This window comes from Cervus elaphus, chromosome 25, assembly GCF_910594005.1.
Source record: "Cervus elaphus chromosome 25, mCerEla1.1, whole genome shotgun sequence".
In the NCBI taxonomy this organism is placed as follows: domain Eukaryota; kingdom Metazoa; phylum Chordata; class Mammalia; order Artiodactyla; family Cervidae; genus Cervus; species Cervus elaphus.
In genome coordinates, this window is record NC_057839.1 from 59,005,761 (window position 1) to 59,017,895 (window position 12,135).

Genomic DNA, 12,135 nt, shown 5'->3' on the forward strand with positions numbered 1-12,135 from the left:
GTTCAGTTCAGTTGCTCAATGAAAGGGTAAATGCAGGCATTAGCAGATGAAGGAAAACTAAGAACATGTTGCTGGCAGAACTACCCTAAAAGAAGGGCTAAAGTTAGCTCTCTAAAGGAAGGATACAGGAAGAAACCTTGGATATCAGGAAGAAAGAAAGAGGGATGGAAGGAGTCAAAACATGAGTTAAGTAGAATACATTTTAGTCTTTTTAATTATGTTTGATTGTTGAAGCAAAGTTGTGTGATGTGGCTTTAAATGTCTGTAGAGAAAACATTTAAAACAATTACAAACTGGAGAAGGTAATGAGACACAAAGAGAGGAAAGGTTTCTATATTTCACAGAAACTGGTAAAATGATGACACAGGCAGGCTGTGATGAGTCATGTATATATAATACAATACTATAGAAACTGCTAATGCAGTACAAACAGCTATGTTCAAAAATCGGCAGAGATAAATCAACATGGAATTCTAAAAGTGCTCAGGCAACCCACAGGAAGGCAGGCAAAAGAAAACACAAATGGAAACCAGACAAAAGAAAAATAAGCCAAAAAATAAAAATGGAGGCGCAAGCCTTACTTTTACCAATAATTACATCAAATGCAAGTAATCTAAGTACACTAACAGAAATGGGCAGTGGATTAAAAACCATGATCCAATTATATGTCGTCTGTAAGAAATCTACTCATGTACAATGATATAGGTATGTTAGCAGTTAAAGGATGGAAAAAGCTATACCATGCCAACTTTAACTTTAAAAAAGGCTTCCCTAGTGGCTCAGTGGTAAGGAATCCGCCCTCCAACACAGCAGACACTGGTTTGATCCCTGGTCCAGGAAGATCCCACCTGCCGAGGAGCAACTTAAATGTGTGCGCCACAACTGTTCAGCCTGTGCGCTAGAGACCAGGAGTCCCAACAACTGAGTCCACGTGCTACAACTACCGAAGCCTTTGCACCCTAGAGCTTGTGTGCAGCAACAAGAAAAGACACCTCAATGAGAAGCCTGTACACCTCAACCAGAGTAGCGCTCACTCACTGCAACGAAAGAAAGCCCACACAAAGCAATGAAGACCCAGCACAGTCAAAAATAAATAGATGAAATAAAAAAAAGTAGGAATGAACTACAGTAATATCAGATGAAGCAGATTATCAGAGCAAAGAAAATTACTAGAGAGAATAGGATATATTGCCTAGTGATACAAGGGTTAACCCTGTAGGTTAAATCACATACAGAACAACCTGTCAATCCCACAAAGTCTTTGTCTCTACAGCTATGTCTCAGAAATGTACCGTTGAAAGGACTTTTCCCTCCAATGGTCTAAACCGGTCAAAGATTTTTTGGATGTGACTTGCTATGATTTCTTGCATAATTTATTGCATGAAAATACTGGCAATTTTTTTTCTCCCTTTAGAGCTAATGAGAATGCCGGTATTTGAAAACTGTATGTAAATAGTAACATGCAGAATTGTTGTTCAGTTGTTCAGTCGTGTCCGATTCTTTGTGACCCCATGGGCTGCAGCACACTAGGCTTCCCTGTCCATCACCGTCTCCCGGAGCTCGCTCAAACTCGTCCATCGAGTCAGTGATGCCATCCGACCATCTCATCCTCTGTCGTTCCCTTCTCCTCCTGCCTTCAATCCTTCCCAGCATCAGGGTCTTTTCCAGTGAGCTGGCTCTTTGCATCAGGCAGAACAATATCTTGCTATTTGAGAGACCCAGGTAGTGATCACGACGGGCCACGCCTCACTGGTGTGATGCTTTGCTAACCCACAGGGATGACTACTTCCTCCAGCAGGTGTCTGACTGGAAAACAGCAGAGCCCGGCCTCCCTCCTGTTGCTGCGGTGGCCCGTGGTGGCCACAGGACTGCCTCTGGGGCCTGACACTGAGCTGCATGTCAGAACCGACCCTGTGTTTCCATCCTCTGGAGCCCACAGAACATCGCTGGCCCTGGGGACCCTGGAGGAAGCACACACACCTCTGTGAGAGCCAGCTCCCCGTGCCCGGACTTGGGGTCTTAGCACAAATCATCTTCTCACACGTAGTCTTAACTCCGGGATTTTAGCAAACAGATGCAAAACAAAACCTTTTTAGTGTGCCAAGGAAAAAGTCACCATCGCTGGGGGAACGATTCAAAAAAGAAGAAAGGAATCAAAGCAAGAGAGACGATACAGATGATCAGGAAAGATGACCGATGTCAGGGGCAGGCAGAAGCCACCACTGGGGAGTCTTTGCAGACACGGATTCTTGGGCTTGCTCCTAATTCAGGTGTTTGAACCTAAGTGTTTCAAGTCCTTGTGTGTGTGCTAAGTCATTACAGTCATGTCCGACTTTCTGTGACCCTATGGACTTTGTAGCCCGCCAGGCTCCTCTGTCTATGGGATTCTCCAGGCGAGAATGCTGGAGTGGGTTGCCGTGCCCTCCTCCAGGGGATCTTCCTGAACCAGGAGATCGAACCTGCGCCTCTTGTCTCCAGCATCCGCAGCTGGTTTTACCACTGGTACCACCTGGGAAGCCTTTCAAGTTCTTAAATCCATCTGAATGTTAGTTTTGCTTTTCTGTGGCCAGTATGTGACAGCCTTTTCCTTTTTGGATTCTGTGTTCATTAAGAACCAAGTGCCTTAGTTACTCTAACCAGGACAGGCACAGCTTCTCTGTAAACAGTCAGCTGACGTTCTGGGTCACAGGCAGGTTTCTTCTGAGTCTGGGTTGTGAACCAGTCTGCAGGAGCCTCACCAGACTCCCTTTTCTGGATGTGGCCTACAGCGGGTTCCCAATCCAGAATACTCTTCTCCCCACGCCCACTCCTGACTCAGCAGAGGCCTCCCCTTCAGGGTTTCCCTCATCCATCTCTTTTTGATTCAACAGTGACCAATTTAAATAAAAGGTCTAACACAAACATCAGGCAAATATGTTTAATTTTTTAAAATAACTGATGGCAAAATAAAATATTTACATCACATCATACTGTGTAAACATGTAAGGTCTCTGTACAAAGAAATATACATGCAAAATAATGTAAAAATTTAACTGAAATAATAAAAGAAACAATACACAAATAAAAGTTGTGAGGTTACGAATACACATCCAGTTTTGAATCCAATTTCTTTTAAAAAGTTTCTGTACAATTTTACAAGGAACAAACAAAAATTCAACAAAAGAATAAATAAAAATACATTGGAAGCTGCAAAGCTTGAACTATGCCAGTTTATGGCTGAAGACCCAGGTGTCTGGCTGGCTTGGGAAGCGGGCTGGTCTTTTTTTTAAAGTGTACTTCACACAACAAAGATAAAAAGACATCCAGAAAAATTCAAGCGTGCCCAGAAACCCAGCGTCTTTTGTTGAGGGCCTCCCACACTACAGTGCCACAGACATCAATGCCAGCCTCGAGGCGGCTGGTGCCTAATTGGCTTTTATTTCTTACCAAAATCTCAAAATCCAGCCAATTTTTGTACAGAAAGTTGAATGTCAAAAAGTCTAAAAAGTAGGAAATGTCCAGACTGATTTTGGGGAAAAAAATAATACTTTGGCATTCTGAATAATAGCATAATAAAATTTAAAACATTACCCTATTATCCAGTTTTATATTCAGAGTATGAAATCACTTTTTACAGTCCTCAAAACTGACAAATTTCACCAAGAGTTGTCTCCTTGAACCGATGGCACAGGGCTACGAACCCCACCCCCCCACCCCGCCCCCGACACACGCACAAAACCATAAATCTCACTGTACGAATATGTGCTTTTTCTATATATTTATTACAGGTACAACAGAGGTCTTCATAAATAGTTGCATAAAATGTTAAAGCCACAACATTGCACATGATATGAAATAAAACCAAAAAAAAAAAAAACCCCAATGAGTGCATTTACAGTATTTTCATCTGACTGTATACTGCTCAACAATCTGATTGACGGCTTAGGGGTGGGACACGGCGGGTGGGGAGGGGGTAGCAGGGCAGGACCCAACCTGACCTCCTCGTGGATGGGCAGACCCCTTGAACCCCCCGCTAAAGGAAGCCCCGGGCGGTGGGTGGGAAGGCAGGGGTGGGGAGAAAGGACAGACCGAAGGCAGGACCAGTCTTATGTACAAGTAAGGCCTACATTTCATCAGAGCAAAACGATTCATTCTATTTTTATGCAAAAGTTTGAGGTTGAATGCACATTTCAGAAGCCCAGTCTGGCGTCCTGGCGAGAGGCACACAGACGGGGTAGCTGGAAAAGCTCAGAGCCAGGGGGACCCCCGAGCTGGATGAGGCTGCCGCTGGGGGTAGGGTTGGGGCGGGGGGGTCTTCCCCAGAGGTGTCCAGTATCTTGTTTTGTTCGTTAACACCAGTGGTTGAACATAGGCATTTGTTTCCTTGAATAAATCCTGGAAAATGTTTTCAATTTGCAAAATGCTATTTGTGTTCATTTAAAAAAGTTTCTTTTTTTTTTTTTTTTTTGCAGAAACCTGAATAAAAGACTGTGACCCAGCAACGCTGTCTCCGCTCTCACAGAGTGTTCCAGAAGGCCTCCACCCCCCACACCCCACAGGGCTTGTGGCCCGAGTCCCAGGCAGCTGCAGGGCACGGCTCGCTCGGGACGCACGCGGTGTCACACGACGGGACAATCGGGCAGCGGACTGCTTACATCGTCGTTGGTTTGTTGTTTTCTCTTCCAAAAAAAAAAAAAAAACAAAGTCAGATTTAACGGCTGATTGGCAGGTGAAAGAGAATGAGAAAGGACTTCAAGACAGGTCAAACTCGAGGCAGAAGCCTGCTCTGTAAGAAGTTTTTCATGCTACGGATAGGTCGAACGTCGTTCTGGTGTTTGCGCCGCTCAATGAAGGAGGTCAGTCTGGACGTGTCGAGGACGCCCGCGCCTTTGCCGTGGCCGTGGCCCGCCTGCAGCCACCGCTCCTGGAGGGCCGACGCAGCCGAGGGGCGCTTGGCGGGGTCCTCGTGCAGTAGGAAGCACACGAAGTCCTTGGCCCTCTGGCTCACTCCTTGGAAGTAGTCCTCTGGGAAGCTGAAGTCCAGGCGGCAAATGTTGAGGCAGGTCTCTTCCACGCTGTCGTCCAGGAAGGGAGACACGCCGCTGAGAAGCACGTAGGCCAGCACGCCCACGCTCCATGTGTCCGAGGTCAGGGAGACCGGGTTCCCCAGGATGATCTCGGGGGCTGCGAACTCAGGGTTCCCCAGCAACGGGTGGATATGGTAGGTCGTGTTGAGTTGGACGGCATCTCCGAAGTCGGCCAGCTTGATGGTCGGCTTGGCTGAGCTCTGATCCACGAGGATGTTCTCGGGCTGGGAGACATGACAAGACAGCCGTCAGGGAACTCCCACCACCCCGCTCTTGGGCTGGGGCTCTCCAGGAATCTATGAGGCCGACTGTTCATGTCCGACACGGACTCATTGCTGTCTGGGACTTCCAAGGGCCGCCGCTGTACGAAGCCTGGGATTCACTCTCCTTCCTGGCATCGACGGCTACACTGCACCTCCTTGCCTCCATCACCCCGCCCTGTTCCCGCCCCAGGAACTCTATGAACTATCTGCAGATCTGACATGTTAGTCTACTATGTTCTGGTTTGTTTACATTACTGAAAAGCCAACTCTAGAGCAGAGACTAGACATCTGAGTTCCCATCTCCCACCCACTGCGACTCTCCTGGTTCCTGGGGGGCTCCTGGCCTGGATCCAGAGGACGGCCCGGGAGCGGGCGTCGTGTCCCACGTGGATGCACTGAGGCCACCTGGCGTTCCCGTCCCCGGGGCCCCGCTCACCTTTAGGTCCAGGTGCGCTATCCTGCAGTTGTGAAGGTATCGCACGGCTTCCAGAACCTCCCCCAGGTACGCCCGGATCTTCCCCTCCGTGAGGTTCCCCCACCGCACCACGCAGTCCAGAAGCCGTCCCTGGTCGGCCCTGTGGAGGGAGGGGCGTGCGGCTGTGTTACAGGGTCGGTCGGTCACTTTAGAGCGACCGCCATGCACACCTCACCTCCGCACCCCGCTGCCAATGTCCGAGCAGCGCCTGGGGACCACACCTCTACCTGGAGGCAGAGCAGGATCAGCAGAGCGACGCCTTTTAAGGTCATCGTGGAGGAGAGTGGGGAGCAAGACAGCCGGAACCCACACAGGGAACAGGGAGGCTGAGATGGGTGCACCCAGGCGCCCCCGCCACCCTGCCCCAGCAGGCCTGACTCAGACCTGCTCCCTGGACGTGAGCACATGACCTGGGCGACTGCCCGGCGCACAGTAAGCACTCTGCTGGGGAGGGAATAATGTGAGACCACCTCCCCCAGCCTCAGTCTTGCCAGCTGTAAAATGGGGGATGTGATGGCTAAATGAGAAAATATAAATAAAGTGGGCTTCACGCTGGACTCAGAGTCTGCCTACTGTGAAATCACTTTTAACTTTAAAGAACCCTTATACAGAGTTGCCCTGTGCCAGGGACTAAATGCTTTCTACCATTTGCTTAATCCTCATGACAGCTCTCTGGGAAGAGTGTTTTATTGTTCCCCTTTTATACAGATGAGGAAATGGAAGCATGGGAAAAGTATGTAACTTCCCCAAAGTCACACAGCTTGTAAAGGAGGCTGGAACTGCAAGGAGGTGCTCTGGTTCCGGCCTCTCTGAATGCTGGGCTGAGCTCTGTCGTCTCTTTGCAACACAGAAATGTACAGGAAGATCAGCCAACTGTCTGGTAATGACAAGTGATTAAGGGAACTTTGGTAGGAAGTCGTTTGTTATGAAAACAAATCCTATTAACAGTATGATGAGGTCCGACCATTTAGTTTTCCAGTGGAAAGAAATGACAGCTGAATGCACTGCAAATGTAAACCGGAATTTGAGGGCCTGAAGGAGATTCTGACAGGAGTCTAGGCCTCTTTGTCTTGCTAAAATTCCCTGGGGGTAGCTGAGCAGCAGCTCTCAGGCATCAAGTGTCTACAACCAGAAGGCACGCTCCCAGGCCCTGAGGGCCCACAGGGGCCCAGTCTCCACCTGGACACCACCTGAGCCCCGTTAACGGCCCTTCAGGCAGCAGAGACGCGCCAGGAGCCGAGGCTGAGACGCGGGCCCAGGCCCGCTGACCCGCCCTCTGCCCAGGACGCAGCGTCGGGGGAGGCTGGGGAGGGCCGAGGGGCCAGCGATGGGGCTGAACAGGCTGAACAGGTTCCAGCGGGACCCCTGGGGTGGGGAGACTCCCGGAACACCCCCTCTCCTGGGGGGTCGGCGGGGGAGTGCTGAGGCCGGCCCTGGGCCCTGGGCCCCGGGGCAGCGTGTCTGTGAGGAAACAAGACCAACGGAAAGTCAGGAGCAGGGCCTCGAGGGGGCCCTGCCAGCGAGGAGCAGGTCCCCGCCGGCCGACTCTGAGAGACTCGCTTTCTACAGCGACTTGGGAACTAGGAAACGGCGCAGGAGGTTTGCTCGGGCCAATGGAAGTGAAGTCATAAATCCAAGTGAGTGTAGGAAGTGACTCCCTCTTAAAAGCAGGAACAGGAGTTTAACTTAAGCTCAGTGATGAGATGTTTCTGAGAGACCAGAACGTTCTAGGGGCCGGGCTCCCACGCTGGCTTTACTGACACTTTGGCCCAGAGATTCTGTGTCTCAGGCCGTCCTATGCTGTCGCGGGATGTCGAGCAATGACTTTGCCGAATACCCCCGGGGGCAAAGCTGCTCTTGGCCGAGGATGCCTGCTCCCAGGTCATAAGTTCCACACTCCTTATCTTTAAACCACTCACGTGTTTCCCGAGAAAGCACACAGGGCCCGGTGAGTGTCACAGGGACCCACGCCCTCCAGGGGGCGCTCTTCAGCGAGGCACACCTCACCCTCCCATCTAAGCACCCTCTGCAGGGCCCGACAAGCTCTGCGAGGGACTGGACAGGCCCCAGGCCTGAGCTGGGAGCCCAAAGCGGCAGACAGGAGCAGGTCTGACTCAGCCCACTCCAGGTGCCCCCCAGCCTGGCTCGCCCAGCCTGGCAGACACACAGGATCAGGGCAGCCTGAGGTCACGAGTAGGGGTGTGGTCTGCAGAGGTCTGGCCTTGAGGGAACCCGGTGGCATTGCCAGGTTGGCTGAGACCCCACGGGAGCCTGGGTCAGGGTGGGGGTATTTGGATGCTAGGTGTGCGCCTCCTTAGCATCAACAGGCAGCTCATACAGAGACTGTATATTCCCCTCTGGTATCGCTGGAAAGCTCTAAAACTGTGGTCTCTGATAGGAGACATGTTTTCAGAAGTTCTGTGAATTCTAAAATCCCAGTTCCTATCCTTCTGAGACAATAAACAGCAAGATCACTTGGTGGTAGAGCTAGGGGCTAGGAGGAGGGAAAGTAGGGGGGGCAGCGGGGAGGGGAGGCTGGGGGCCAGGGGGAGGGGGGCTTGGGGCCAGGAGGAGGGGGGCTGAGGGGGGGCTAGGAGGAGGGAAGGTAGGGGGGCCAGGGGGAGGGGGGCTGGGGGCCTGGAGGATGGGGGTTGGGGGGGGGCTAGGAGGAGGGAAGGTAGGGGGGCCAGGGGGAGGGGGGCTGGGGGCCTGAAGGAGGGGGGCTGAGGAGGGGCTAGGAGGAGGGAAGGTGGGGGGGCCAGGGGGAGGGGGGCTGGGGACCTGGAGGAGGGGAGGCTGGGGGCCAGGGGGAGGGGGGCTGGGGGTCAGGAGGAGGGGAGAGGAGGGGGGCTGGGGGCCAGGGGGAGGCAGGGCAGAGCGTGTACGCACATCTCCAGGACCAGCACGTAGCTGGTGGGGGTCTCGAAGGTGTCCAGGAGGCCCACCAGCAGTGGGTGCTGGAGGTTTTGCAGGATCCCAAGCTCGTGGGTGACCTGGTCGCGCTTCATCAGCTTCTTGTTCACAAACTTAGTGGCCACGGCTCGTTTGGTGCCTTTCTGATCACATTTCTTCACGACAGAGAATCTGCCCCTGGAAAGCAGGTGGGGAAGATTACTCTCAGAGTGCGCTGAGCGCCGAGCGGGTCACGGAGGAAAGACCCCATTAACCCAGGTGGACGGGACGCGCGCGGCCTCCTGAGCCGTGGCCCTGCTCTCCCTGCCACAGCAGAGGGGCTGCGGCCGTACGACGGCCCGAAGGGAGCCGCCCGCGCCTGGGACTGTGTCTCCCCCTCCTGGGACAGACGGAGGCGGCGTGTGACTTCTCCACTCTGACCTCTGTCAGCAGAGACCTCGGGACGGCCCAGGCAGCTCCCACCTCCGCTCTCACGGAGACCACTCCGCACCGTGTGAAGACGCGCGGTACGGCCGGCCCAGCGGCTCCTGCCGCCCCACGCCCCCCGCTTCGGACAGCAGAGTCTCCTGCCTCACCAGGCCTGTCCTCCCGTTGCAGGGCGTGCGTGTGGGGCTGGTCACTCACCCGTCTCTAGTCTGTGGTCTCTGGGCTGCACCCAGTGAGCCGCCCGGGGAAGCCTCAGCTGCACCCTGGCCGGATCCAGGTAACAGGGCCTTGGGCCCTCAAGTCTGAGCCTGCTGCCCTCATGGGATGAGATTCGGGGCTGGGAATGTGAGGGACAGATATAACTCTATGGCCGGGGGCAGACTGGGGAGGGTGGGCCGTGGGCACGCTATTTGGGGCTCCTCCTCCCACAGACCATGCCATGCCAAGCTTAGTCGCTTCAGTTGTGTCTGACCCATGGACTGCAGCCTGCTAGGCTCCTCTGTCCATGGGATTCTCCAGGCAAGAACACTGGAGCAGGTTGCCATTTTTTTCTCCAGGGGATCTTCCCGATCTAGGGATCGAACCCACGTCTCTCACGTCTCCTGCATTGGCAGGCTGGTTCTATACCACTAGTGCCATCGGGACGCCCCCTCCCACAGACAGGTGGAGTCTATTCTCCCTTGAATCTGGGCTGGCAGGTGGCTAGCTCCGTCCACAGACTGTGGAGAAAGTGCTGCTGTTGGGCCCCAAGAGGCTGCGGCTCCTGCTTCTGCGCTCCTGGGATGCTCTGCCATCATACCAGGAAGCCCGGGGCGGGCGTCTATGTGCAGAGCGGCCGCAGACACATGGGGGGCCAGCTGACCGAGCCCAAGAGGGACCAAGGGAGTAACTGCCTTGTCAGGGGCATGTGGCATGAAGTGATAACATCGCTGCTCGGGACAGCAGGGCTACGCCTCGTGTGGCGACAGAGGACTGACGGGCATGACAGACGACTGACCGACACATCAGGCTGATCCACCCAGGCGGCGCACGGATCCCTGGAGCTGGCCACTCCAGGGATACACCCAGGAAAGGCCACTGGAGTGTACCCCTGGCCGCTGCGGGGCTTCCCGGGAAGCTTTTAAACAGGGACAAGCTGGGCGGTCATGCTTCCGACCCCCTTCCTGCCACATGACGTCCTGCCAGCCTGAGCCCTGGCTGCCATCTGCAGACAAACACCCCTCTTTGGGTTGAAGCACCCTCTTGGTTCGTGCTATAAATCTCTAGGCACTGCCGAGACCTGAAGGGCAGCTTCAGCCTCCCTCAACAGGTTTCCATGAACTACGTCCCACCAGAAAGGGTCTGCGACTCTCCCCCGGATCCCCCTGAGGATGGGGCGTAACCAGAGCCGCCCTGGACGCAGAGCCGGAGCGACTCCATCACGTCACTGGACGGCTCATGGTATACAGGCTTAACTCTTGCTGGGCGCCTGCAATGGACCTGTTCTCTTACTTCCTCAGTGCTTAATATCGAAAGGCAGCTACAGTTACACTCCAGATGCAAAACGCCTAACTTCCAGCAGCTGGCAGAACGTGCCAACTTCCTCCGTGTGCTCCTACTGTCTCTCGCTTCGCTGGCTTGGGAGGGGCCCCGGGTGTGCCGCCGTACCTGCCAAGCTCGGCCACCTCACTGTAGAAGCAGTCAAAGTTGTCCTTCCAGGTCACCACGATGCCGTCACTCCCTGGACCTGCAAGAGAGGCGCATCCCTGAGTCTGCTGAGCGGGACGCCTCTCAGGCGGAGACTGGAGCCCTGCGTTCACTTCGGCGGCCAGAGGGGCTGCTAAGGGTCTGAATGGAGGCTCGAGGGAATGCAGACAGACCAGAAGGATAAGGTCCACACTGCGTGTGTGCTGGGACTCAGTTTGAGACAGAGGTGGATTTAGTGATGGAAATAAACACACGCTTGCTTTTCCATTATCTTTCCACTCGCATTTCCGAAAGCCTAATGAAGTCTTCTGTCTCTCAAACTCCCTTGCTTCACTAGTGACTTACTAAAAAAAAAAAAAAAAAAAATCACCTGTATAATCTCTGTGACACCTCTTAAAAATCAGAACACTGGTTATTCTCTATGGTCAAATTCAAGGTTTTTTTCCCTTTCTTTCTTATGCTGTGAACATAAGAGGAGAACCCCTCCTTTCTCTGACTTGAGGTTAAAATACATGGGATTAAGATATAGGGGATAAAAGTTCTAAGACGATTCTATGTACTATCTACACATAGAGCACTCCTGGACTCAATTCACCTCAGAGTTGTTCTATTTATTCTTAGTTTTTTAAAAATTTATTTAATTCTTTAATTTTCACTCCTGGAAGTGGCTTCCTATAGCTGGTGTGGCTGGAGGACCCAAGAGAAACCTCAGCGGCCCTGCATCACACGGCGGCCTCCTGTGAAACGGGAGCTGGGAATCGGGTGGTATGTGGTTGCTCACTAAGCATCTACATACATGAAATGCAACAAAAATTCTAAAAGGCCTAAGATACAGGTTCTGCCTCCAGCAGTTCAGAGTTGAGCAGAGGAGCGAGGTCAGGCCTTTCTGGGAGTGTGTTAGTCCCATCAGGGTCACCTTGCGCTCAAGGGCTGGGAGGACCCACCCTCCAGCAGGACGGTAGGGTCTAGGATGCACACAGAGCCTGCACGGGACTCACCCACACTCCCCTCTTTCTTTTCCTTCTACATGAGACCAACTCAGAAGAGGTTCTCTTAGCATCAAAGCATCAACTGAATACTCAGACAGGGAAGAAGTTGGAGACGAGAGTGTGTTTTGAGTTCTAAGAGAATAGAATGCCTTGCTTCCACCTGGCGGCTGGCATCAGAGGCTCATGAGCTCAGTGGCCGTGGGCAGAAGCCCTTGCTGGGCACCACCCCTGCCCCCGGTCACCCTCCCAGGCGTCCCAGAGGCTGGCTGGCTCCTCGCAGCCCCCGGGTGACTCGCCATGCCTCTCAGGACTCGTCG

The 12,135-nt window shown here is 53.2% G+C and overlaps 1 protein-coding gene across 2 annotated transcripts in view; it reads right to left on the bottom strand.

Moving 5' to 3' along the window:
- Positions 1-4,396: 4,396 nt before the first annotated feature.
- TRIO (trio Rho guanine nucleotide exchange factor) overlaps positions 4,397-12,135 on the bottom strand; it is a 354,591-nt gene continuing 346,852 nt past the window's right edge. For both annotated transcript variants that reach the window (XM_043887107.1, XM_043887109.1), the window contains exons 54-57: positions 10,791-10,869; positions 8,694-8,894; positions 5,766-5,904; positions 4,397-5,290 (exon numbers count right to left, since the gene is read on the bottom strand). In XM_043887107.1, coding sequence (XP_043743042.1) covers positions 4,742-5,290; positions 5,766-5,904; positions 8,694-8,894; positions 10,791-10,869 — 968 coding nt within the window. In that variant the 3' untranslated portion in view covers positions 4,397-4,741. The remainder of the gene's footprint in view (positions 5,291-5,765; positions 5,905-8,693; positions 8,895-10,790; positions 10,870-12,135) is intronic.